Source organism: Pungitius pungitius, chromosome 1, assembly GCF_949316345.1.
Source record: "Pungitius pungitius chromosome 1, fPunPun2.1, whole genome shotgun sequence".
In the NCBI taxonomy this organism is placed as follows: Eukaryota; Metazoa; Chordata; class Actinopteri; order Perciformes; family Gasterosteidae; genus Pungitius; species Pungitius pungitius.
The window spans coordinates 260,724-288,225 of NC_084900.1; the positions used below are offsets into that span (position 1 = coordinate 260,724).

At 46.7% G+C, this 27,502-nt stretch overlaps 2 protein-coding genes across 9 annotated transcripts; one reads left to right on the forward strand and one right to left on the reverse strand.

Annotated features, from left to right (window-relative positions):
• Positions 1-121: 121 nt before the first annotated feature.
• tfr2 (transferrin receptor 2) lies at positions 122-7,212 on the forward strand. Its single transcript, XM_037477932.2, has 18 exons — positions 122-254; positions 1,454-1,489; positions 1,793-1,991; positions 2,122-2,314; positions 2,426-2,566; positions 2,653-2,761; positions 2,840-3,082; positions 3,179-3,318; positions 3,424-3,599; positions 3,702-3,821; positions 3,912-3,994; positions 4,090-4,153; positions 4,227-4,294; positions 5,037-5,107; positions 5,180-5,264; positions 5,336-5,560; positions 5,642-5,782; positions 6,295-7,212. The coding sequence occupies exons 2-18, from the start codon at positions 1,460-1,462 to the stop codon at positions 6,547-6,549; spliced, it is 2,343 nt and encodes a 780-aa protein (XP_037333829.1). The 5' UTR covers positions 122-254; positions 1,454-1,459; the 3' UTR covers positions 6,550-7,212.
• Positions 7,213-7,333: 121 nt separating this feature from the next.
• On the reverse strand, positions 7,334-27,502 carry LOC119221827 (disks large homolog 4). Of its 8 annotated transcripts, XM_037477933.2 has the most exons (19): positions 27,469-27,502; positions 25,019-25,138; positions 24,549-24,619; positions 19,887-20,012; positions 15,439-15,489; positions 14,029-14,153; positions 13,206-13,375; positions 12,949-13,085; positions 12,662-12,812; positions 12,027-12,295; positions 11,751-11,853; positions 11,317-11,413; positions 11,051-11,227; positions 10,896-10,981; positions 9,478-9,579; positions 9,236-9,408; positions 9,048-9,157; positions 8,798-8,889; positions 7,334-8,715 (listed from the first exon to the last, which is right to left on the reverse strand). In XM_037477933.2, exons 1-19 carry the CDS (start codon positions 27,485-27,487, stop codon positions 8,609-8,611), a joined length of 2,286 nt encoding a protein of 761 aa, XP_037333830.2. In that variant the 5' UTR covers positions 27,488-27,502; the 3' UTR covers positions 7,334-8,608. The 8 variants fall into 8 exon arrangements, with proteins under 8 accessions (XP_037333830.2, XP_037333832.2, XP_037333831.2 ...); XM_037477935.2 differs by lacking the exons at positions 24,549-24,619; positions 25,019-25,138; positions 27,469-27,502 and adding an exon at positions 24,044-24,253; XM_037477934.2 differs by lacking the exons at positions 24,549-24,619; positions 25,019-25,138; positions 27,469-27,502 and adding an exon at positions 23,022-23,223.

Sequence of the window (27,502 nt, forward strand, 5' to 3'; positions counted from 1 at the left end):
TAAAGAAGAACCTCTGAAGGAGGAGCCGGGAGGAGGAAGCACACAGCAGCAAAGGAACTAACCTGTGAGGGATTATTGGTATTCATCTGCACCATTGGAGGCGGAGTCTGTGTGACTGTGAGTGACAGCATAGTGTCGGTCACAGCAGGTCAGGGGACACGAGCAGCTGCGTCAGATTGGACGGTCCAAAGTTCACGCGCTGGTTTCTGTTGACGGATGAGAAGCTGACAGACGGAGAGAAGAAGAACACCGAGGTGAGTAACAGACTGAAAGTTCTGAACATAAAGTTTGGTCCTCAGTCTCTGATCCACATCGATGAGAGCTGAAGAAGAAGTTACAGCCTACTGTTTACCTATCTGTTAACAAAGCTGAGCTGATCAAACAACATGCTGACCTCTGACCCCTGTGAGGTACCAATCCCTGAGCTCTGCTCTGATTATTGATCTCAGAGAAAATGGCTGGATTCAAATACAGAGTCAAGTGAAGATGGTTAGCTGCAAATTTGTGATGGATGGAGACGCATGTTAGTGAAATGAGTGCAGCGAGGAATTGTGGAACGGAATGATGTCCTTTCGTGAAGGATGGTCCAGCGCTTCCTCGGCTGAAGGAGCTACGTCAGGAAGCCTTGAAGCTCCCTTCCTTAGCATTAGAGGATTCAAACAGACGCCACTTACACTACTTCCGTCATTTCACACAAGCCGTGTCTCAAAGTCTCTAGTCTTCATCCTTGTAGCCTCTCCAGTCTGCACCCTTGTAGCCTCTCTAGTCTGCACCCTTGTAGCCTCTCTAGTCTGCACCCTTGTAGCCTCCAGCCTTCAGCAGCTCGAGAAGATATTCTTATTTAATTCGATTTAGGAAGATACGCGTCTCCTCTGGAGCACGATATATTTCAGTCTGAGAGAAGAACATTTTCCAGTTATTTTAATTCAAATTAAATCAGTTAGGCCATTCAACCCCACAGTTGGCTCAGAAGAACAAGAAACAAGAAAGTGTAATTTCATCAAATAAGCCGATGTACAACTTGTTATAGATAAGAGTCATTATAAGTCCAGTTTAAGGTCTACAGTTAGGTATAGTCTAAATATAGGTATAATCTAAAGAGGTGTGTCTTTAGTCTGAAGATGTGAAGGCTCTCTGTGGTCCTGATGTCATCACAGAGCTCCTTCCACCATTTAGAAGCAGGACAGCAAAGAGTGGAGATCTAGTCCAGTGTTTTGCTCTCAGGGAGGAACAAGCAGCTTGATGTTGGGATGGAGGGTTTGCTATATGTTATAATATAACAATTCTATTATTTACATGTTAACTCATCTCTTCAGTCGGTTCACCTTTCTCCGTCCTGAATTAATTAAATCCTCGTCATCAAAGGATAAATCAGTGTGTGTCCTCCAAATTGTCTACTGGAGGGCTTCATAAGAAAATGGACTATTCCAAACCAGCCAATGTCTGTCTGCAGGTTGCCATGGATACCACCAGAGCTCGGCTGAGACAGGTGAGATCTGAACCTTCAACCCAGAGGAAGGTCATTCATTTTAAATAATTTTCATTAATTATTACCAGGGATGATGATGATTTATTTGGAAGCCTCAGACACGTTAGAGTCAAAGTAAAAGAGGAAACAACTTATACACACAAGATGAGGTCAAACAGTGATGAACAATAATAAACATCACTCTGTGTCTTCTTTAACGTATAAACTCTGGGTCAGCAGCGTGGACTAACAAAGTGTTCATGAAGGGATCATTCGTGACTAGCTCCTCCCCTTTCTGACCTGTTACCGACTCTCTCTGCCCAGTCTACCTCAGTGGGCGTGGCCGAGGATGACGAGATGGGAGGAGCTCAGAGGGTGGAGATGAGCTTTGTGTCATCAGAAGAGGAGGAGGCGGCGAGGCCTAGCAGTGACATCACAGCATTGGTGCGGCAGTATCGGCATGTGCACCAGAGAGCTGGCGTGTTGCTCTGTGTGTGCGTCGTTGTAGTGGTCTTTGCCACCGGTACACACACACACACACACACACACACACACCTCCACTGATGAGTTAGACCATGGGTGACAAGCCTTGAGTTTGAGACCTGTTAGTTAGACCATGTGATTAAAATGGGCGTGGTCTGTCTCCCTCACAGCGTTTCTATTGGCCTACGCTGTGTTCGCTGGTCGGTACCACTGCTACCTAGCAGGGGGGCAGGGGGAGGAGGATAAGGAGCAGGGAGGTGGGGCTAATCCACTTGCAGAAGGAGGGGCGGGGCTTTACCTGGGAGAGCTCAGGGTGATGATGAGGAGGCTGCTGCAGGATGAAGACATCGTCAACACAATCAGGTGCTGACAATGATATGAGTTTAGGTCCATCTCAACACTTACCTGACCACATCGTGACTCCCTGTCTCCACTGTCACTTCCTATCTGAGTGCTTGTCTTCGTCACCATCAGTCGAGTCAGCAGAGCCGATCATCCTCCGGGTTCCTCGGAGGGAACCTCTCTGGCCTCAGAGATCCTGCGGCGCTTCAGGCTGCTGCCAATGGATCACACCTGGACCGAGTCTCTGTACGCCACACTGCAGTTCCCCCACAGGTGGGCAGACGTGACGCACACCTTCTCAGAGTAGAGAGTCTGTTTGTGTGCTGAATGTTGGTTTGTGTTGTTGTTTGTGTGTTCAGGTCTCAGAGGAGTTCTCTCTTGCTACTGGATTCTGCAGGATGGATCTCTGAGCAGATTCCTCTCAACCCGTCTGACTACTGTCCATACAGCGCCGCGGGAAGTGCCACGGTGAGACAGAGATGTGTCTGTCCCCACGGTAACCACAAACCTAGGCCTGGTCCTGACCCGTCTCCATGACTCTCTTAGGGCTGCATGGTCTACGCGAACTACGGCCGCACAGAAGACTTTAAGTGGCTGGAGGGCGCCGGGCTGTCCATAGCCGGATGCGTGGTGGTGATGCGTGTCGGGGGCGGGGTCACCTTTGCTGAGAAGGTCTGGTTGGCTCAGAGGAGCGGGGCAGGCGGAGCTTTGATCTACCCCGACCCCGCCGACCTGCCGCAGGACCCCAGACGTCTCGGCCTGAACGCACACACCGCCGTCTCTGAACACGTAACTAGCACACATGCAGAGAATTACACGCACGCTCCTGCTGCGTTGCTGCTCCAGACCAATCGGCATCCTCGTCTCTGTGTCGTCCAATCACAGGTCCACCTGGGGTCAGGTGACCCCTTCACCCCTGGCTTCCCGTCCTTCAATCACACTCAGTTCCCCCCTATCCAGTCCTCCGGCCTTCCCCTCATCCCGGCGCTGCCAATCAGTTCCACCGTGGCCGCCAAGCTGCTCAGGTGGGCCCTGACCCCCCCTCGGGTCACCTGCTCAGATGAGCACCCTAGCCCTAACCCACCTCGTCAGCTGTTCAGTGACCTCACTGCATTTTTTGTGTGTCTCAGCCAGCTGTCGGGTGCGCCCTGTCCTCCGTCGTGGCGCGGCAGGTTGCCGTACGCACCCTGTGCGGTCGGTCCAGAGCTCAGTGCCGGACGCAGAGTCTCGATGTCGGTCCACAACGTGATGACGCCGGTTCTACTGAACAACATCTTCTCCTCGCTGGAGGGCCGGGTCGAGCCAGGTACTTTCTGTTGTACTGAATTTCATGACCTCTCTTTCTCTCTCTGGAGGGTTGCGCCTGGTTCTGTCTGTGGATCTGACCTTCATGACTTCTCTCCCTCAGACCACTACATCATCCTGGGAGCTCAGAGGGACTCGCTGGGTCCAGGAGCCGTGAAGTCTGGAGTTGGAACGGCGATCCTCTTGGAGCTTGCTCGAACCTTCTCCGCCATGGTGAAGAACGGTGAGACTCACCTGGAGTCAGGTGGTGCTTACATCTTAGGGTGTAGATGTTCAGAGGTTATCAAGGCAATGTGTTGGTGTGTGTCTCCAGGCTTCAGTCCCAGACGGAGTCTGCTGTTCGTCAGCTGGGACGCTGGAGATTTTGGGAATGTTGGAGCGACGGAATGGCTGGAGGTACGTCCAATCACAGAACTTCAACACGGCAGCATGTCCTCTGCCTGTCAATCCTTGTGGTTGTCATAGTAACCCCTCAACTCTGTGTCTGCCAGGGCTACCTGTCCATGCTCCACCTGAAGGCCGTGGCCTACTTCAGTCTGGACAAGGCGGTTATGGGTAATGGCTGCCGGCCAATCACAGACCTTATCGCGTCAGCCATTCAGGAGAAGTAATGCATCTCTGTCTGCAGGTGATGACGTGCTGTCAGCCTACACCAGTCCTCTGCTGATGGACCTGCTGGACGCTGCCATCAGACAGGTGTGCACATATATCCGTGTTACCTAGTGCCCTAAAACACATTGTGTCTCATGTCCCTCTGAACTACTTTTCCCCACAATGCATTGGGACAAGAAGCTAAGCTTTGGACTGCCCTTACCTCTCCACCAATAGATTCTGTGAAGAGGATTGGAACTAAAACAATCCAAAAAAGCACAAGGAGAGTTTAAATTAATCTGATTTGAATCACACGTTTGTCCTTTTTGGGTCCTAATGAGTGTTATAAGGGACAAAAGGGATACTTTATGATTCTGAATTTGAGCAGTAGGCCCAGTTGTCTCCCTAGCTCCTAGAGCTTTAAACTCCTGTGACATTGTAAATGCCCTACATGACCTCCCCCATGAATCTGTCGTGGAGGTCCGTGGAGATTCAATTACTAAATATTTGAGGCTACAACTTAAGGTCACCAGAAACACCGGAGCTCAAGGAGCTCAAGTGAGTCCAGGTTCCCTTTTCATGGATTTATTTCACCCATTTAAAAATGTTCATAGTGCAGACATTGCTAAACCTCAAACAAAAATATGGCAGAATGATCCAATACCCTCCAAATCATCTATAATGAACATCATTTCATAGACAATTTGTCTAAAAGAGATTTTATGAGGCCAAACAGTAGCACATTGGGTAGACCTGACCTGACAAATGTAGTCCAAATATGTCCCATGATGTCACAGTGATCACAACCTGTCTGACCCTCATGTTTCCCGGTGTTGACATCTGAAAGGTGGAGCATCCAAAACATTTAGGTCAGAGCATCCACAGCCAGGCGGAGAGAGAAGGAGGCAGCTGGAGGATGTGAGGCACACAAACACACACACACACAGATGTAAACAACTGTCCTCCTTCACAACAACCTTTCCTCCGCAGCATCAAGCCCTTGTATCTGAACAGCGGGGCGTACAGCTTCACAGCGTTTGCAGGAGTTCCAGCGATGGAGCTTAGATTCTCAGAGGTAACTCAGGTTCTTCTTCCTGTTGCATCATAGGAACTCGTTATAAGTGAACTGTCCGTGTGTCCGTCCAGGAGCGGGCGTACCCCTTTGTCAACACACCGCTGGACAGCGCCTCCCGCCTGCAGGAGGTGCTGGGGGGCCGCGTGGGGCTCACAGGGCGGAGTTTAGGCGAGCTGGTGGGCGAGATGGTGCTACGATTAGCTCACGACCACATCGTGCCGCTACGCATCACTTCCTACGCCGACACGGTGCTGCAGTTCAGCGCGCAGCTCAACCGGCACTCTGCAGAGCTGCAGGTAGGCTGTGGCACCGTGTATGTATGGAAGTATGTATGTATAAATACATAAACGTACATTTATGTTCATGTCTGTCTTCAGTCCAGAGGTTTGTCTCCTCTCTGGGTCTTCAGTGCCAGAGGAGACTACAGCCGAGCAGCCCAGACGCTGCAGAGGGCCATCGAGTACAGCGACCTGCACGACCTGACGGCTGCACGCTACTACAACACCCGCATCATGAGGGTACAAGTTCATCAAACACCTCTAAGAGTACATCAAACACGTCTCCTAGTACATCAATCCCCTCTCCTGGTACTTCAACCCGTCCACTAGTACATCAATCCCTCTACTGGTACTTCAACCCGTCTACTAGTACATCAATCCCTCTACTGGTACTTCAACCCGTCTACTAGTACATCAATCCCTCTACTTGTACTTCAAATCCATCCACTAGTACATCAATGCCCTCTACTGGTACTTCAAACCCGTCTACTAGTACATCAATCCCTCTACTGGTACTTCAAATCCGTCCACTAGTACATCAATCTACTGGTACTATATATCTATATATATATCAAACACTTATTGTGATACTGCGCTCTACTCTCTCTCATCATGAGGTATTAGTATTACAAACCTGTTTTCTGCTGTGGGTCATGAAGGTATTACCACATCAAACTACATCTACATGTGAGATGAGTCATGGAGGTACTAGTTTATCAAACCCTCGCTGTACTACTATGCCTGTCCTGCAGGTGGAGTACTACTTCCTATCTCAGTACGTGTCTGTGGTGGAGTCGCCGTTCCGTCATGTGATCCATGGCCGTGGCGACCTCACTCTGAGCGCGCTCAGTGAGCACCTGTCCCTGCTGACCTCTGACCCCGATCGCTTCGACGAGAAACGCTTCAGACGACAACTCGCCTTCTTCACCTGGACGCTGCAGGGGGCCGCCAACGCCCTGAAGGGGGGGGTGTGGAGCATACACAACACGCACACTGGAACACACTGATACACACTGATGTACACAACACGCACACTGGAACACACTGATGTACACAACACGCACACTGATACACACTGATGTACACAACACGCACACTGGAACACACTAATACACACAACGTTTTTCCTAAACACACAATGGTTCAGTTTAATATTAAACATGAGACCTTATAATGCTGATATAAAATAATGATCTTTATTTTGTCTTTTATCTATTTTCAGATTTTGTAAAAATATTCAATATTCCCATCTGAAAAAATGCCTCTCTGATCTCATTGTGTTTGACCTTTGACCTTCCATCAGACAGGAATTTTGGAATACGTAACATCCTCAGGAGCTCGTTAAAGTTCTAATGAGATCCCAGACTTTTATTGTGAAGGGCATTTCCTGTACACAAAAAGAGACACACACTGTCCCATCGGGGTCCAGCGGTGTTGTGCGAGTGTTTCCAGGTTATTTTAAAGTTTAAGGAGTTTCACCATAAAATGCTGTTCAGAGTTACTTTTCTATTTCTACCACCGTAACAGAGTAAGAGTGACTGAGACTGTGCATTTGAGATATTGTATTTGTACTTGTGCAAAGTACTACTAGGAGCTGTGAGTACTAGTTGTGGTAAGAAAAGAAGTGATGAGTGATGACACACGGCAGCGTTTAATCATTTGATGGATGTTTTCTGTGTAAACGTGGCGTCTCTCTACTGACGGAGGAGAATGTTGACAGAGAAGCGGTAAACCGGGTGAAGTGCACGACATCACGTGATATCGACGAACCAATCAGACACTTCTCACACGCAGGTTTTATAAGGAATTTATTTCAATATTTTAATTTCATTTAGAGCTAATTATACAACATATCGGACAGCCTGCTGTGTGTGTGTGTCACAGGGTAATAAATATCCCGATATATAAGTCTAATAAAGTGTTTCTGTCAGTACTCAGAAAGAAAAGAGCCCCTCCCCCTAAACCCGGTGTCTGAGAGATGATAAACCAGGGTTTTTTGTTTGAATAATTAACTGTTCAAATGACCCTGAAATTTAGAACATCAAAAACTAATTCACAAGCATTGTGGGTAATGGAGTCCGGACAGCCCCCCCCATCCCCACATCCTCTCACAGCCTGACCCCTCAGAGGGTTTTTTGAGCTTTCTGGTCAAGGGATCATGGGGACTGGTGGGAAAGAGACCCATCCCCAGGGATTGTGGGTAGACAGATCTGTAGCTGGGTGGTTCTGTGGTTTAGTCACTGGAAACTCTGGGTAATGTAGTCCATCGGCTCTAAAGCGTGTGTTTAGTTTCAGGTTCGCCTCGTCTGTCTCCTGCAACAGAGGATTGTGGGGTTTGTAGTCCAGGCAGGGGGGCGGGGTGCGTTCAGAAGGGGATTGTAGGTATCGTAGTTTAGTGTTTGATACTTTAAGCCCTGAATAGACTGTGTTTGAGCCCCATAGTTTTATTTACAGTCACACAAGTCTTTATGTACACTACACACACTCACACACTCACACACTCACACGCTCACACACTCACACGCTCACACGCTCACACCACTTTCACGTCACATAAATAAATAAATAGATAAATCATTAAATAAATAGGATATTATAAATACTTCATTACCAACTGAACTTTACAATCCCGATGCATTATTGAATGATAATACAGAATCAATCAAGTAATTGACCATCCGTCTCTCTCCATAGTGTCCTCTGACGCAGACAGACAGGTACAGAGGCAGACAGGTGGAGAGACAGACAGGTGCCCTCTCCTTCAAGAAGCTATAGCATCCATCCAATCAAACGCTTGGTCGCCATCTCATGGAAGATAAGAAAACTGTAAGAAGACAAACCCTCTCCTGCTCTCCACCAGGGGACACCACTGAGAGCAGGAGGAGCATGAGGAGTATGAGGAAGAGCATGATACAGGAGGAGTATGACGAAGAGGAGCATCAGGAGGAGGAGCAGGAGGAAGGAGAGAAGAAGCATGATAATGAGCATGTGGAGGAAGAGGAGGGGCATGAGGAAGAGAAGCATGAGGAGGATGTTTCTAATGAGACGGCGCCCATCGCTGTGCAATCAGAGTCTGTCCCGAGCAGGAACCCAGATGTACGGGCCACTCTGCTCCTCGATGACGGCTTTGACCAGGTGGTACACCTCCTCGAAGCTGTCGCCGTGCACGATGGCTACACACACACACACACACACAGTTAGCCTCAATCCCAAAACCATAACGTTCATCTATGTAAAATGAAGATTTGTTTTTACCTGAGAAACACTCAAGAAAGTCTTGTTCCAGTTTCATGGCTCGATCCAGAGCTTTCCTCGCCTGATCCTCTGAGAGACGCTTGTTCAGATCCCTGCACACACACACACACACACACACACAGAGGGTGTTGCTGATATAGCAAATCATTGTCTCTCCCAGTGAAACAGCAGTGAGAGCGTGGTAACCTCACTGACAAGATCACTGGTGATGACCTCCCTGATGACCCCCCTGATGACCTCACTGACTTACAGGATGTTCTCCAGGGATCGAGGGCGGATGAAGATGGCGATGGGTTGGAGCTGAGCCGCCTGCAGCCTCCTGACGGCGTTGGCCGACACGTCCAGGATGCAGTGTTTCCCCTGGTGACACAAAGCACCACGTGGTCAGCTCGCCGCATGGTTCACTTTCACGTAGCCACGGTAACCGCCGTGTCTCACCTGCTCGGCCACCTGTCGGACGCTCTGCACCGACGTCCCGTACAGGTGGTTGTTGTACTGCCCCGCCTCTATGAAGCGGTGGGACTGGATGTCCCGCTCCATCTGTTCCCGTGACGACACAAAGTGATAGTCCCGCCCGTCCGCCTCGTAGTCCCTGCGTGGGCGGGTGGTGTCTGCAGACAGAAGACGTGACATCACTTCCTGTTCATCTGTGCGGCGCTTTGTGTTTCAACAACACTTACGGGGGACGCAGGAGCCAAACTTGTCTGGGAACTCTGAGAGCAGGTCATCGTTGACTCGGTCTTTGGTCGGACCCAGAATGATGACAGGACGAGCGTAGTCGACTACGGAGACAGAGAGACAACTGCTCAACACCTGGAGAACACAGAGACACCTGATGGACACACACAGACACCTGGGAGATACAGAGACACCCGGAGGAAACACAGCTGAGCACATAAAGCTAAGAGGAAGAACAGAGTCTGTGGTGTTATGTTCGGACTGTTAAGTGAGTGTGCTAAGCAGGACGGATATTTATCTCTGGGAGGTGTGTGATCGATGCATCTCTCTTTATGGTCTTATTCAATTGGATTAAATTAGTTTGATCTTGTACAGCCTAAAGTTGCAAATGACAAATTTAAAAGCCTCAGAGGGCTTTACAGTCTGTACACATGCATCCTCCTCTGTCCCGAAACCCTCACATCGGGACACAGGAAAAACTCCCCAAAAATGTACAAGTTGTACAATGAATTCAATTCATACGACAGAAATTATTCAAATTCTGAGATGGACAGCAGGACCACTGCAAGGACAACCACCATCAGATATAACCACCATTATTGTATCTCTTTGTGTTTTATTGTATATCTTTGTGTCTCAATGTGACTCATTGTAAGTCTTCTTGGTCTCTTTGTGGTCTCCATCCATTCGTTGTCCTCCTCTTATGCGAGTCGACTCGCAGTGGTAGCAGGTTGACCCGGACTTCTCACTGCAACGTGTTCCAGCTCATTCTGAGGGATCTCGAGGCGTTGCAAGGACAGCTCCTTCCCCCTCTCTAAGACTGACTCCTTCCCCCTCTCTAAGACTGACTCCTTCCCCCTCTCTAAGGCTGACTCCTTCCCCCTCTCTAAGACTGACTCCTTCCCCCTCTCTAAGACTGACTCCTTCCCCCTCTCTAAGACTGACTCCTTCCCCCTCTCTAAGACTGACTCCTTACCCCTCTCTAAGACTGACTCCTTCCCCCTCTCTAAGACTGACTCATTCCCCCTCTCTAAGGCTGACTCCTTCCCCCTCTCTAAGACTGACTCCTTCCCCCTCTCTAAGGCTGACTCCTTCCCCCTCTCTAAGACTGACTCCTTCCCCCTCTCTAAGACTGACTCCTTCCCCCTCTCTAAGACTGACTCCTTCCCCCTCTCTAAGGCTGACTCCTTCCCCCTCTCTAAGACTGACTCCTTCCCCCTCTCTAAGACTGACTCCTTACCCCTCTCTAAGGCTGACTCCTTACCCCTCTCTAAGGCTGACTCCTTCCCCCTCTCTAAGGCTGACTCCTTCCTCCCCTCTAAGGCTGACTCCTTCCTCCTCTCTAAGGCTCCTTCTCTGATAGTTTTATACTTTATTCTTCCACTTTGTGTAAAGATCAAAGGTCAGATGCAACACTGACCTTCAATCTGAGTGATGAGCTCGTAGCTGTGAACGAAGCCTTCTCTCCCGTTGCTCTTCATCCTGGACCACTCTTTCCTCTCCACCCTGAAACATATGATCACCGAGGGTCGTCATCGAGTATGGGTCACCGATGGCCGAGCGGGTCGTACGGACCTGTGCTTGGAGGGGATAAAACCGAGCTCCTCTAGCTCCCCCTGCTGGTTCACCCGTCGGGCCTGCCACCACTCGTCATCGCTGCTGTCCATCACGTGGAGAACCTCCCCAAAGTTAAAGTCCAGAGCCTGAGACAGGACGCCGCAGTCCCACTGCTTGTCGTAGTCGAAGAGCGCCCTGAAACCAACATACAGGTCAGTCAGGTCCTGTTACCGTTAGCTCACCTAGTCCTGGTTCATCCTACTGGACCAGGTGACCCATCTCACCTGAGATAAAAGCTGCGGTTGGTCCTTAGACTCCCGGAGGAGCTGTTCATCATCTGCTCTCTCAGGTCGTGGATCTTTGCTTCAAAGCGACTGTACTCTGCAAAAAGTAATGTTATTGTATTACTAGCAGGAGTTAATACCACTATATCATGTACTACTAATTGAAGTAGTAATATCACTAGGGTGATATATTAATGCCATTGGTATGGTGTAGTAATACCACTAATATGATGTAGTATTACCCTGAGTAAGAGGAGGTAATACTAGCATTAGGTAGCAATACCTCTACCATTAGGTAGTAGTACTACTTGTAGGATTTAGTAGTATCATTAGCATGATGTAGTAATACAAATATCATGCTGTAGTAATACCACTAGTATGATGTAGTAATACTACTGTAGTAGTACTAGTAAAAAAAAACCCACTAGTATTACCTTCAGGTCTGTACTGGGCCACGATGGTGACCGTCTGCCCGGCGTTCTTCAGAGCTGCTGCAGCTTGTTCATGAGTCGCATACCTGAGATCCACACCGTTCACCTGGAGACACACACACACACACACACAAGCACACACAGACACACACAGATAAATCACAAGCACACAGACACACATACATACACAGAAAAACACACATACGTAGGGAGACACACACACAGTCATTGACATACAGTATCTACACGTCCAAAGAAGGACCTGGTCTCTGTACTCACACTGAGGATCTGGTCTCCCTTTCTGAGCTCTCCACTCAGGTCTGCCGGTCCTCCTGCCAGGATGAAGGAGATGAAGATCCCCTCTCCGTCCTCCCCCCCTACGATGTTGAACCCCAGACCGGTGGAGCCCCGTTGGACGCAGACTCGGCGGGGCTCCCGAGAATAGTCATCGTCTCCCATCATGCCTCTGGGTATGGGTGAGTATCTCCGTGGTGACGGAGGAGGGAGGACTTGGGGGTAGTCGCACATGTAGTCCGGCTCCATATAGGCTGAAATGAAACAAGTGACATGTAAGTGAAATCCTGCTGGATCCCCTTAGTGGCCTCATCAGGGTTCACACTGGATTCACAGCACCGGACCAGCCGAGACACCACAAACCAGCCGACCAGACCACTAGACGACTACAAACCACCCGGCTTGGCAAGACGGACAAAGTGCCACTGAGGGCGGTGTGACCCGGCTGATGTCCTAGGTAAGGCTAGCTGTGCTGAAGCCTTAGCGCAGCATATCTGAGATTAGCATATAAGCCACAGTTAGATGCTAATCTAACCACGGTTTTACTCGTCTATTCAAACCTTTACAGAAATGATTTAAGAAGATGCAAGCAATCACATGACCATTAAAGTTTTACGTACAGCTGGTGAGGTCAGGGGGGCTGTATCGATCGCTCTGGTGGATGTACTGCGAGTTGGGCGTGGCCACCTTCAGGTAGACCACCTCCCCCGTGTTCTTCAGGGCAACCACGGCATCCTCGTGCAGGACGTCCTCCAGGGAGACGTGGTTCACCTGTCAGGGTCAAAGGTCAAAACGTTCAAGGATTCATGAGGACTGATGAGGACTTTTGAGGGATATTGAGGACTGGTGAGGATTAATTGTGTATCACGAGGACTCGTGAGGGCGCAGTTTGTGGTGTTTTCCTTACAGCTAGTATCTTGTCTCCAATCTGTAACCGTCCGTCGCGGTGCGCCGCTCCGCCCTCAATGATCTTGGTGACGTAGATGCTGTTGTCTCCGGGAACGTGTTGGTTCCCTGCTCCACCCGCGATACTGAAGCCCAGACCTTGACCCGACCAGGACACAAAGACCCGATGAGTCACGTGACGACGATTCTTACTAAACCAGAAGCAGAGGAGACTCAAGGGGTCTCTAGACTCAACTGTGTCCTCATCTCTTTTCCTACCTTTAGGCCCTTTCATCAGTTTGATCTGTGTGACACGTTCGCTGGGTGGGCGTCGCCGCAGGACGTACAGCCTGACGACAGGTCCCGCCTCCTTCAGCGCCTCAACGGCAATGGAGTGAGTGACCTCACGCACGTCCACGTCGTTAACGAACACAATGCTGTCGTTGACCCTGGAGACAAAGACGGAGGGCAGCGATGTGAGGACTACAGAAGAACATTGGAGGAATGTTAAAACAACGTCAGAGGAATGTTAAAGGGTTCAGACCGGGTTAAGGGTTAGAACCAAGTCTATGTTAGAAGTAAGTCAAGATTAGAGGGTAGAGCTATGAGAAGAACAACAGAAGAACCTTAAAGGACTGGAAGAGGAACAACAGAGGAACCGGTGAGGGTTTTAGAATTATAACCAATTCTAGGCCAGGTTTATGTTTGTGGCGGCGGGCGTGGTTTGTTTGAGGGGACGGGGGGGCGTGGCTCAGGGAACGGTGCCGGGTGGAAGCGTAATTGGCCTCAACTGCAGTCAATTGTTTGTGTCCCTGTACTTAAACAGTAGTGGCGATCCAGCGAGATCTGAGAGAAAGCAGTCAAGGCAAAGGATCTGAACGCCGGGACCACAATCACTGCTGCAACATTGAAAAATTAAGCTGTGTAAAATCCAAACCTTCTGGTGTACGTCATCAATTCGGGACCCCCAATAATCAGCCACGTTACAATGTTGAAACCAAGTGCAGGTCATAACCAGGTCAGGGTAGAACCAGGATTAGGGTAGAACAAAGTCCTGGCCCAGATTAGAACCAAGTCCTGGACTAGGTGGTGCTGTTGGTACCTGAGGCGTCCATCCTGAGCGGCTGCTCCTCCCGGGATGATCTTAGTGATGAAGATGGACGGGTCGTCTCCGATGTGAGGATTATCGGTTCCTCCTGCGATGCTGAAGCCCAGACCGGAGTTACCCTGGAGATATACACATCAACACATTAACACACACAATACAGACAATAACACACACCAACACAGAGATCGGTTAAAGGGTACACAGCACATTTCAGAGAGTTAAATGGACTATGTGAGATTCAATTTTAACTCTAACCTGGTGTTTAGATTGTCCCAATCTTGTTAAAACAACACTCAACCAAGTGTTAACAATTTAATCTGTTCAATGTTGAATACAACGTCATTTAGCTGATGCTTTTGTCAAAAGCAACTTGTGTTGCATTTTTAACACAAGGTGTTCACATTTTAGCTCAGGGAGCAATTCATGGTTAGGAGTATTGCTCAGGGACACTTTGACATGGAACATGGGTAAGCCAGGGTTCAAACCAACAACCCTGTGGTTCCTGGCACAAGCTCACCAATCCATGCGGCATATTTCATGGAGTTAAGCCTGATACCAAGAAGTGTGACACTGTAAAGTTACATTTCAATCCTATCAAAGAGTTAATTTAACTCTAAGTGTGGCAAATGAATCTGATCTTCACACTGGGTGATGACTCCAGCTCTTTTGTAAAATTGACTCGGTTTAATCTTTTGCAGTTTGATTTCAACTCTGCTCTCCAACACTTTTGCTGTGTATTATTTGTTGTAAACATCTCATCTTCAAATAACACAGTAACATTTAAAGTGAAATAAAATTGCTGTGTAATTAATGAACAATGGATAATCAAATCAATGTAATGACTTTACAGACAAAGTTTATCCTGTAGTAAATACGTAAATACTGTGACCTGCCAGCTAGCTTTCTGTTGGACAGAAGTCACATGGCCCACTGACCAATCTTGGTGCACGTCAATGCAGACGTACTCATGAGGCGACCTCAGTACTACTGGCACGTCAAAGAATACACCCAACATGTCAAACTAAAGATCTAATTGATTGAACAATATATATATGGTCCCCATAGACTTTAATGTGTAGAGTCTACCTAGAGGACCACAGGTCTCTCTTACATAGACACAGGGGCTGAATCGGATTGGATGAAAGCTTTCTGTAAAACAAGCTGCAATGGAATTATAACAAATGTAAAAATCGGTGAAATAGCTACAACTTTGGGATTGTTTTTAGGCCAGTAGAGAAGGCTTGGCTGGCCCTGACAGCCCACCACTGGTGTATACTATATAGTGTGCGGCTGTGTGTGTAAATCTATGGTGCACGGAGTGTGTATATTTAAAGTGCACAGTGCATGTTTGTGCATATCATATATAGTGTGTGGGTGGGAGAGTGCATGTGTTACGTGTCTCACCCTCTCCAGAGTGATCTCTTCATACTCCAGTTCTCCTTCTGATCCGTTCATCTGTGAAAACAGAAAAAGATTTTAATCACATGCAGCATCGCTTTCTCTCTGCCGACTGCTCGTCTCCACGGCAACGCCATGGTAACTGCTGTCGAGCCCTCAGGGGGCCGGTTACCAGGCAACTATTACTGTAGCTATGGCAACCACCCATCCCTCCTTCCCTCACATTTTGTCTTCCACAACGTGATTATTACATCACGTCCGAGTGTTGTACAATAAAAGCTGGAGTAACTTCATCAAAGCTTTCCTTGAGACGTTATTGAAGAGTTTCTGATGGACCACCAACTCTACACGGGGCACATGTGATGAATCTCTGCCTTGCTACTGGGCAACACGTTAATGTTCCTCAGAGTTTCACCTTTCTATGAATCATCTCTCCAGTAACTCCTTCACCAGGGGACTATTGCACAAAAGTAGAATGAAGTAATCCAGGCTAAGTGACAAAGCGCAGCTTGACTTAGTGTGATCTTAATCGGTTGCACGTTTGCCGAGCCGGGATGTGGAGGAGGAGCTGGATCCAGGTGCACGTCCACGGCTTTCTTAAGTAGACCACGGTGTCCATCATACATTCACTGATGCACAAATGGAGAAGACACAAGCAGCATATTTCTCACCCGCTGAGCAGCATTAAATATATGAGGAGGTGAAGCATAAATAAGCAATACGCAAAAAGAGGAATATGGCAGCTGTAATTAAACAGAGAAACAAAAAGCCTGGAAGACAATCACAGACCTGAATGTGGAAGGATTTAAAAATATCTACTAACTAGGAAAGTTGTATACTCTGTTTTAATTGCTTTTAATATGATTGTTTAATGTGTTGGTTTTATTGCTGTATCTGTGTTCATATGCTAAATGTGCTGGTTGGACTGTAAAGTGTCTTTGAGTAGCAACATGTAAAGCACTATATGAATAACATGGATTATTATTTAGCCTACTTTGCCTTAAAAGTGAACAGAAGGAATTAATGTTCCTCTGGAAATTTACCCTAAAGACTCATTTCAAACCCTTATTTACAATGTCAGAATATGTTTTACAATATGCACAAATCTCTATAAGCTGTGTCTCATCCTAAATATCTTTCTAAAGTAATGTAGAGAACCAACAAGACTGGAAAAGATAAAATAAAAACATTTTGCAGGTTGGTAAGGAATCTGCCCTTGTTTTAAACCAAAGAAGCCTGTGAGGGACAACTACTGACTCTGATCCACCTGCACAAACCGTCCTCTTCATGTTCCAGTACTGCACATCAAACCCAATCACCCATTTAGACCATATGTGGAAATCCTCTTTGATGTAACACATTCTTCTGTGGTCAGGAAAGGTAATAAAGATGTGAGCTAAGGACTTCAGCGTCAAACACACACTTCTGACAGTACGGCCAATAGTGCCTGTATTTACAGCTCCATCATATAAGAAGCTCAGTGCCACACAGAGCATCTGTGGGATGGTGAGAGCTTCGTGGTCCCATCTGTCCTCAAACACCTTCTCACGTCTGAAAGCACGTCTCAGTATCAGCGCTTCTTCATCCAACACATGGTTCAGAGATGGGCATCATAGAGATCATAGAGCAGGGAGAAACACGTGAATGGACTTTAAATATCACCCTGATCACAGTTGTTCGCTCCTCAGTGCGCACGGCAGAGCGCGACTACACCCCCCCCCCATCCAACCTGTCGAAATCTTGCCTGACATGAAAATGATCCGTGAGGTGAAGGTTGTGGACCAACAACAATAACACCTGCAATAGTAGAGTTTAACACCATACTGGTATATGTAATAGTGACAAGTGATGCATGTCAATCAAAATAAATCAGAAAACATTCAGAAAACAACAGAATAACTGTTAAACCTGTTTGTTTGGGATCAGATCAGCTGATTTAACACATGAGGCTGCAGGATTAATCTTAGCCTGGTCTGGAGCAGGTTAGCTTCAAAGAATAAATCGCCATGGTTACTTGGCCGGATTTAATTCAACCTGCTTTTGTGCAACCAAGTCGGAGCTAAATTCCTCCAGGATAACCTGGATAGCCCGACTTAATCCCTCATCCGGGTTTTGTGCCGTACCCCTCTGGTATCCTTTCTTCAGTTCAACTTCTGCAAGTTGACATTTAGATTAACTACAGGCATTTCATGAAGACGTCTCTGTCTGTCCGGCTGCTGTCTGTCTCTCCACCGTCTCTCTGTCCTGAAGGGCTGCACAGCTGTCATCACTACACTCGCTGTGTTTGTCTCTGGAGCTTCAGTTACATAACAGAGAGAGAAAGAGGCAGTTACAGTTCACTGTGAATTAATTAAAGCTCGTCACTTCCCATGGCACCTCTCTCTGTCTCTCTGTCCGTCTGTCTGGACCAGGAGACGCGACTCTGGTCCACCAGGAACAGTCTAGTAGCTTATTAATATCCAAACCATCAGCCCATGAAAGATGAACGAAGCCTAATTAAAGTAAATGAATAAAAGAATGAATCGCGGTGTAGCTGATAAGCTCACCTGAAGGTAACAGTCGCGTTGCTAACTAGCATTAGCCAGGTCCGGGTATGAGCACCATGAGACCCATGAGACAGAGACAAAACGGGACGCGGTCCAATCGGAGAAAGAAACAGCATAATTGGATCCTCTACAGGCCCCTCCCCCCGGTCCAATCAGAGCCATTACGGTCAATGAAAGAGGTCCTACCATCATCCTCTGCCTGTGTCTCTTTGCTCGCCTCACGTTGTTGATGAATCGTCTTCCCATCTTCTTAGCGTACCACACCGACACAAACATCCCTCCCTGTCTCACTCACTCTCCCTGTCTCTCTCTTCAGGAGGACGCCGTTACATAAAGATGATGGAGTGACGGATGAATAATTAACAAGCCAACAGAAAAGAGTGGGGGGGTCTCAGCAGAAAAAGAAACTCGTTAGGTGTAGTCTCCTGGACCCGGTAACGGAGCGTCCGACATGACTGACAGCTTGGCACATCACTCGTTCCTCCCTCATTCACCCAGAGAGAGAGACAAGGGGGAGACAGCGAGAGAGAAAGAGAGAGGTGACAAACCAGAAGAACCTTTTGTGAGATGAAGAGGAATGAAGAACGATCGAATTCCAACGAGAAGAGAAAACAGAGAAAGAGAGACAGGCTGTTTCTGTCTCTCTGTCATCCTCCTCTTCCTCCTCTTCCTCTCTCTGCTCGACGCTCCACTGCACAGCCTCAGAGGGTCTATGTCTCTCTCTCTCTCTCTCTCTCTCTCTCTCTGAAGGAATCCCATCCCCTTTGTGACGTCATTATTCTGCCTGCCCAGAGAGGGGAGGTTGAAAAGAGAGTGAGAGACAAAGAGTGAGACAGGTGAAGAGAACGAGAGAGAGAGATGAGACACTAAATTAGTTCTGACAGAAAGAATAATTTCAGGAGACATACACATTCAGGCTAATGTTGTTGCCATGGTAACTCCCCTTCTGCTCCCCCCTCCCTCCATTGTCGTCGTCATGGTGATGGCCGAGCAAAAAAAAAGGATGCATCACATTCAGAGTGGGCACAAGCAACCCACGCTCAGTGTGTGTGTCTGTGTGTGTGTGTGTGTGTGTGTGTCTGTGTGTGTGTGTGTGTGTGTGTGTCTGTGTGTGTGTGTGTCTGTGTGTGTGTGTGTCTGTGTGTGTCTGTGTGTGTGTGTGTGTGTGTCTGTGTGTGTGTGTGTCTGTGTGTGTGTGTGTCTGTGTGTGTCTGTGTGTGTGTGTGTGTGTGTCTGTGTGTGTGTGTGTCTGTGTGTGTGTCAGTAATTAACAGAGATGAACTCCCTCTGGCTGTAGAACTGATATCAGCTAAGTGTGAACCATAATAACAGAACAGCTGACCTCAGATCACAGATACCAGCTGGACTCCTACAAGACCCTCAAGCACCCCTTCTAAACCTCTCCAAGGCCAATACAAGACCCTCTAGCACAGTAGGAACCTACTCATGCACCTCCCAAAGTTCTACAAGGCCAATACAACACCCCAAGCATCTTAAGAACCACCTCAAGACCCTCCAAAACCTCTCCATGGCAATACAAGACAATCAAGCAGGTTAGAAACCTCCTTAAGAACCTCCTACACCTCTCCAAGGTCAATACAAGACGCCCAAGCACATTGGGAACCTCCTCAAGCACCTCCCAAAGCTCTACGATGCCCATACAAGACACTGAGTACCTTCAAAACTTCCCCTGGGACCTCCCAAACCTCTTCAAGCCATTGAAGGACGTCTCAAGGCCTAGTATCTTTTTTGGATAGATAGCGCCCTCTGGTGGAGAACCCATCAGATCCTCTTTGATCCTCAGTAGAATAAAATAAATCAATTTCCTTTCAAAACTGTTGGACTGATGACTGCACTGTGGGACGCCGCACTGTGTGTCCGTGTCTCTGTGTGCTTGTGTTTGCGTACAGTGAGTGCGGCAGGGTTTGTGTATCCGTCCAGGTGTGCGTGGCTCAGCTCGTTGCTGCGTCCGTGGGTCATGTGACCGGGGCTGGGGTCGACAGGTGGAGTCACATCGTCTTGGTAACGATACTTCTGCAGAGACACAGATGACATCAGGTGTTAGCATAAACATCGCTGAGAACACCAGTATGTCCACCGGTATGTCCACCAGTATGTCTAGAGTTCCCACTATGGTGACACCAGTATGCCCATCAGTATGTGCAGTGTTCCAACTATGGTGACACCAGTATGCCCATCAGTATGTGCAGTGTTCCAACTATGGTGACACCAGTATACCCACCAGTATGTGCAGTGTTTCCACTATGGTAACACCAGTTTGTCCCAAATTCACTATGGTGACACCAGTATGTCCAGTGTTCCCACTATGGTGAACCCAGTATGTCCAGAGTTCCCACTATGGTGACACCAGTATGTCCAGAGTTCCCACTATGGTTACCCCAGTATGTCCAGTGTTCCCACTATGGTGACACCAGTATGTCCAATGTTCCCACTATGGTGACACCAGTATGTCCAGTGAGTGTCCAGCCAAAGAGTGAGAGTCCCTGGTGCTTGGATCCCTGGAAAGAGGAGGAGTCAGTGATTCAGAACTACAGACCCCGACCAGAACAGACATGGTCCCTGTTGGTCATGTTACTCTCTGGTGATCTCTTCTTTTCAATTCCCTCATTCTTCTCCCTCGTGAAAACCTTTTGCCTACAATTCCCACAATGCAGTTCTCCCTCTGACCACTGTGTGGCACATACTACTCTGACTTCATGACGCCTCACAATGATCTGACAGCAATTATTTGGACAATTTAAATGCAATATACGACCAAACCAAAGATAGAACACCAGTAAATATACGACCCAACCAGTGATAAAAACTCGAGTAAATAAACGACCCAACCAGGGATAAAAACTCCAGTACATATACGACCCAACCAGAGATAGAACACCAGTAAATATATATGCCCAACCAGAGATAGAACACCAGTAAATATATATGCCCAACCAGAGATAGAACACCAGTAAATATATATGCCCAATCAGAGATAGAACACCAGTAAATATATATGCCCAATCAGAGATAGAACACCAGTAAATATACGACCCAACCATGGATAAAAACACCAGTAAATATACGACCCAACCAGAGATAAAAACACCAGTAAATATACGACCCAACCAGGGATAAAAACACCAGTAAATATACGACCCAACCAGAGATAAAAACCCCAGTAAATATACGACCCAACCAGAGATAAAAACACCAGTAAATATACGACCCAACCAGGGATAAAAACACCAGTAAATATACGACCCAACCAGGGATAAAAACACCAGTAAATATACGACCCAACCAGGGATAAAAACTCCAGTACATATACGACCCAACCAGAGATAGAACACCAGTAAATATATATGCCCAACCAGAGATAGAACACCAGTAAATATATATGCCCAACCAGAGATAGAACACCAGTAAATATATATGCCCAACCAGAGATAGAACACCAGTAAATATATATATGCCCAATCAGAGATAGAACACCAGTAAATATATATGCCCAATCAGAGATAGAACACCAGTAAATATACGACCCAACCATGGATAAAAACACCAGTAAATATACGACCCAACCAGAGATAAAAACACCAGTAAATATACGACCCAACCAGAGATAAAAACATCAGTAAATATACGACCCAACCAGGGATAAAAACACCAGTAAATATACGACCCAACCAGGGATAAAAACACCAGTAAATATACGACCCAACCAGGGATAAATACACCAGTAAATATACGACCCAACCAGGGATAAATACACCAGTAAATATACGACCCAACCAGGGATAAATACACCAGTAAATATACGACCCAACCAGGGATAACTACACCAGTAAATATACGACCCAACCAGAGATAAAAACACCAGTAAATATACGACCCAACCAGAGATAAAACACCAGTAAATACACGACCCAACCAGAGATAAAAACACCAGTAAATATACGACCCAACCAGAGATAAAAACACCAGTAAATATACGACCCAACCAGAGATAAAACACCAGTAAATACACGACCCAACCAGAGATAAAAACACCAGTAAATATACGACCCAACCAGAGATAAAAACACCAGTAAATATACGACCCAACCAGGGATAACTACACCAGTAAATATACGACCCAACCAGAGATAAAAACACCAGTAAATATACGACCCAACCAGAGATAAAACACCAGTAAATACACGACCCAACCAGAGATAAAAACACCAGTAAATATACGACCCAACCAGAGATAAAAACACCAGTAAATATACGACCCAACCAGAGATAAAACACCAGTAAATACACGACCCAACCAGAGATAAAAACACCAGTAAATATACGACCCAACCAGGGATAAAAACACCAGTAAATATACGACCCAACCAGGGATAAAAACACCAGTAAATATACGACCCAACCAGAGATAAAACACCAGTAACACTTCAACATGTCACATGGAGCAGCCGGGATTCACATCGTCAACCTTGTTGTCTCCATCATGCTTCTTTATGCACCATCATCCCGAGTATGTACGAACCAACTAGAGATAAAACACCACTAAATATTTACTTAGGTCTAAAAGATCCTCCCATTTTGTAAGACATATCAAATTAACTTTTCATGATATCATTTTCAAATGATGGTTTAAACATGAGAGCAAACAAATCTTTCTAAATAATGGTAATGCTTCTCACAAACATAATGTGTCTTCAAAGACATTACAAAGCTAAAGTCTTCATCTTTGATCTTTGCATCAATGGTGTCAAAGTTGTAACTTCTGAAAGGAACCCGTGTCCAGTCTTCCTCTTGAGAAGGTCCTCTGTCTGGAGGTTTCTGACAGTCTGGCTACTGCTTCCTTACTTAGCTCCTCTAGCATAGGAACCATTGGACCATCCTTCATGAATGTAAAGAGATCATTCCGTCCCACAATTTCTTGCAGCGGAAATATTTACATAGTGACGTATCATTGGTCCGTTCAGGAGGAATATCGATCATGACGTAGAAACACAGATCACGTGAGGAACCGTTAGCATGACTCACGTATGTTAATGAAGTTTTCTTTGAAGCTGTAAGAACACATGAAGGCATCTCAGAGGCTTCTTTGTGATGTCACCACCAAGCGTCTCCTCCATCACAACTACGCAGCGTAGTGGAGGTGGAGTCCATCCCTAAACACCGCCTTGTCCTTTCCTAACTCCTCATCAACTATCCTAAGAATCTTACCTTGACCCTGTGACCTTTTCCACAGAGGTCAAGGTTCAGTAGGATTAAACATTAGGAGGTAATTTTCTGGCCTATTCAAATCCAGCCTTTATATTTCAGAGTAATTCCGCCATATTGTCCATACTTCATCAAAACCATCCAGCCCCAGGATTGGCTGAGAGCCTCAAGACGTCGTCAGCTCAGGCATTGGCTGATTGCAGCCCACATGTCCATACCTCCTCAAACACACCCCTACTGGATCTCCTGTCTGTCACTAGTTTCTGTACTATTACGCAACACAAGTAAGGCCCCGCCCCCTGGTCCCCAGTGCATACACTGAAGTCAGTTTAAAGCTATTAGACATGCTCTAAAGATTCCGTACAAGACGACGTCTACAACGGTACATCAAAGGGTGACCGAGGGAGAAGAGGACGCAACCTGTTGAACTTTATTCTAATTCCAACAGATCGTCAACATTTATTGTTTTCTTTCAATTTTCATTTCATTTTAAATGTCTGAAACCACATTTCTTTTCCACATGTGGTGGACTAAATGTCCAGGCTGCACCCTGCTAACAGCTAGCTACAGGCTGAAGCTAGCCTGAGTTTACATACATGCTAATGTGGCCACACGAACCACACACACACACACACACACACACACACACACACGTGATGAAAGAGAGAGACCCAGGCTATTGAAAGAAAAACGACAAAAGCAGCGGATACACAAACATGCAAAGCGCTTTGAGTGTTAGGTACACACACACACACACACACACACACTGTGGTCACACACGTGTGTCCTCATTAAACGTGTGTGTGTGTTTTAGCGGATGCATGCGAGCGGTCTGCTCTTACCTTGGTGGTGACAATGCAGAGGCAGTCCATATCCACACACACACACACACACACACACTCACACACACACACACATTTTCACACACACTCACACACTCATGCTTGTTGTCTCTCTCTCTCTTTGCCTCCCCTCCCTCTCTCTCTCTCTTTGCCCCCCCCTCTCTCTCTCCTTGTCTGTCTGTCCTCACTCGCCCGCTGGCTCTTTTCCTCTTTCCCTCCGTCTAGGAGCACCAGACGAGTGAGACAAGGAGGGGGGGGGGGGGTCTGTTCTTCTGAAAGGGTGGGGGGGGGGGGGCAGATGAGGAAGAGGAAAGGGGGGGGGCTCCTTCAGTCACTTGCTGGTTGATGAGAGAGAGGAGTGAGGAGAGGTGGGGTTTGGGCTCCTGTTGCCATGGTGTTATGCTGTTGCTCGGGTAATGCTGCTGCAGCTGTTGCTGGGTAACAGTGATGGGTGTTGCCATGTGCATTACAGAGGGTGTGTGTGTGTGTGTGTGTGTGCTGTTACCTGCCCAGGTGTGTGTGCTGGGCTCTTCATCTGGTTCTCACAAACCGTCAACTCATAGAATTCCTGTATATCTGCACACACACACAGACACACACACACACACGCACACAGACACACACACACACACACACACACAGACACACACACACACAGACACACACACACACACACGCACACACAGACACACACACACGCACACAGACACACACGCACACACAGACACACACACACAGACACACACAGACATACGTTAGTGCACTAAAACGAATGACAATCATGTTATAATGTCAATGATCTTAATCGTCCATGTATTGGTATTTTGAATTTATCTCTGTTAACTATTATCTGATTGATCGTTGAAAGAAGATCTTCCAATTGAAACACAGCGAGACATATACAGTATATGTGTATAGTGTATTCAGTGATGTCTGTTCTGATGGATCAGGGGAGAGTTGTAACATGTGTGTTACCCAGCAGGGCCTGGAACAGGTCACTTTGGAAGATGTTCAACAGTTTTTCAGCGCGACCTTTGGCCCCTTCAGCCGCTCCGGCCTGACAGGCCTCCATCGCCTGCAGAGCTCGCTCAGTATCTGAGGAGGAGAAACAGTTTAGAATGAAATGAGAACGTTTCAACCAGTCAGACTGCATGACTCCAACCGGAACAGAATGTGTCTGGTTGAGGGGAATTTCTTTTATAAATAAATGTTATTATCTGTAATAGTTTTTTAGTACCAAAAAATGAAAATGAATGCTGCCGCCATTCCACCTCTGCAGCTCATCCAGAATGCAGCAGCTCCACTGGTCTTCAACCTTCCTAAGTTCTCCCACACTCCTCCTCTCCTCACTGGTTACCAGTGGCTGCCTCATCCAGTTCAAAGCACTGGTGCTCACGTAGCATGTTTTGAAACTGCTTATTTGATGAACATTGTACTTTCTTGTTACTTGTTCTTCTGGGTTTGTATCTCTATGTGGAAATGCACTTATTGTACGTCGCTTTGGATAAAAGCGTCAGCTAAATGACATGTGATGGAATGTGATGGAATGTGATGGAATGTGATGGTCCCATAAACCAGCAGAGGGGGCTGACCTACCATCAACACCTCAGTCAGGGTTGAAGATGAGAGCAACAGAAACCTGGTGGGCCCAATAATGGTATGTACTGCAGCAGTAGGAGTATTAGTAGTAAGAGATGTAGTAGGAGACGTATTAGGAGTGGACCATGAAGTACTACTGCAGGACCAAGAATACTGTTAGGAGTAGCAGTAGAAGTATTTGGAATAGTAGTAGGAATATTAGGAGGAGTAGTAGGAATATCTGGAGTAATTATATCTCGAGTAAGTAGTAGGAGTATTGGGAGTAGTAGGTGGAGTACTGGGAGTAGTAGTAGAAGTTTGGTAGTAGTGGTAGGAGTATTGGGAGTAGTAGGTGAAGTACTGGGAGTAATAGTAGGAGTATTGGTAGTAGTGGTAGGAGTATTGGGAGTAGTAGGTAGAGTACTGGGAGTAATAGTAGGAGTATTGGTAGTAGTGGTAGGAGTATTGGGAGTAGTAGTAGGAGTATTGGTAGTAATAGTAGGAGTATTGGTAGTAGTAGTAGGAGTATTGGTAGTAGTGGTAGGAGTATTGGGAGTAGTAGTAGGAGTATTGGGAGTAATAGTAGGAGTATTGGTAGTAGTAGTAGGAGTATTGGTAGTAGTAGTAGTAGTATTGGTAGTAATAGTAGGAGTATTGGTAGTAGTAGTAGGAGTATTGGTAGTAGTAGTAGGAGTATTGGTAGTAGTAGTAGGAGTATTGGTGGTAGTAGTAGGAGTATTGGTAGTAGTAGTAGTAGTATTGGTAGTAATAGTAGGAGTATTGGTAGTAGTAGTAGGAGTATTGGGAGTAGTAGTAGGAGTATTGGTAGTAATAGTAGGAGTATTGGTAGTAGTAGTAGGAGTATTGGTAGTAGTAGTAGTAGTATTGGTAGTAATAGTAGGAGTATTGGTAGTAGTAGTAGGAGTATTGGTAGTAGTAGTAGGAGTATTGGTAGTAGTAGGTGTCAGGGCTCGTACCGGAAAATAAATCTGTTTTATATTTACCTTAGTTTTGACTAGTTCCTGTTTTATTTTCTACCATTTTTACAATCACCATGTGTCTGGTTTCAGGTGCCCTTATGTCTTCCAGGTGTGCTTGCAGCTGGATTCCTGATTGTGTGCGCCTGTGTCGTGTTGACTCTCCTTCTCTGTGTTGTTTGATGCCAGTTCTTCAAGTTTCCCAGAACCCTTTCCCCCAGTCCTGGTGGTTTTTCTTCTATACCTTTTGTATCCTGTATCTCTTGTATACCTGTTGTACCTGGAGACTGAAGACTGAAACCCATCTGTGACTTTTGTTCCTGAGTCGAGCACTTGAGTCCTCAGTCCTCATGTGATCTCCTTGACGTATGAGCAGTAGAACTAGTAGAAGTCTTAGTTATAGCAGTGATAGGAGTAATACCTTTGCCGCTGTCAAAAGTGTCATCAGTTGCAGTAGAAGTACTACCTGAATAATAGAATTAACAATAGCAATAGTTGCTGTAATCGTGGTAATTTGAGTAGTTCAGCAGTAGTGCTGGCTTCGTAACTCTTTTAGTAGCAGTAGAAGTAGTGTTAGAGGTAAAAGTGTCTTTATTTATAGGACAAGTACCCAATGCAGTATTGTAAATACAATCTAAATGCACTGTGCAAGCTGCTGTAGAAGGAAAACCTAGTAAACCTTTAGTGAAAGCAGTCGTGGAGAAGGTGTCAGTAGAAACTAAGCAGTAGAAGATGTAGTAGTAGTAGTAGTAGTAGTACAGGGAGCATCACACAGAGAGTAATGAACATCACTGATGACGTGATTGAAACAAACACAATTCACTCCTACACAATAATAAACACACGTATTTTTGTTAAAGAACGTCTCACCTTCTCTTTTCAGCGGCATGTTGTCTCTGATCCA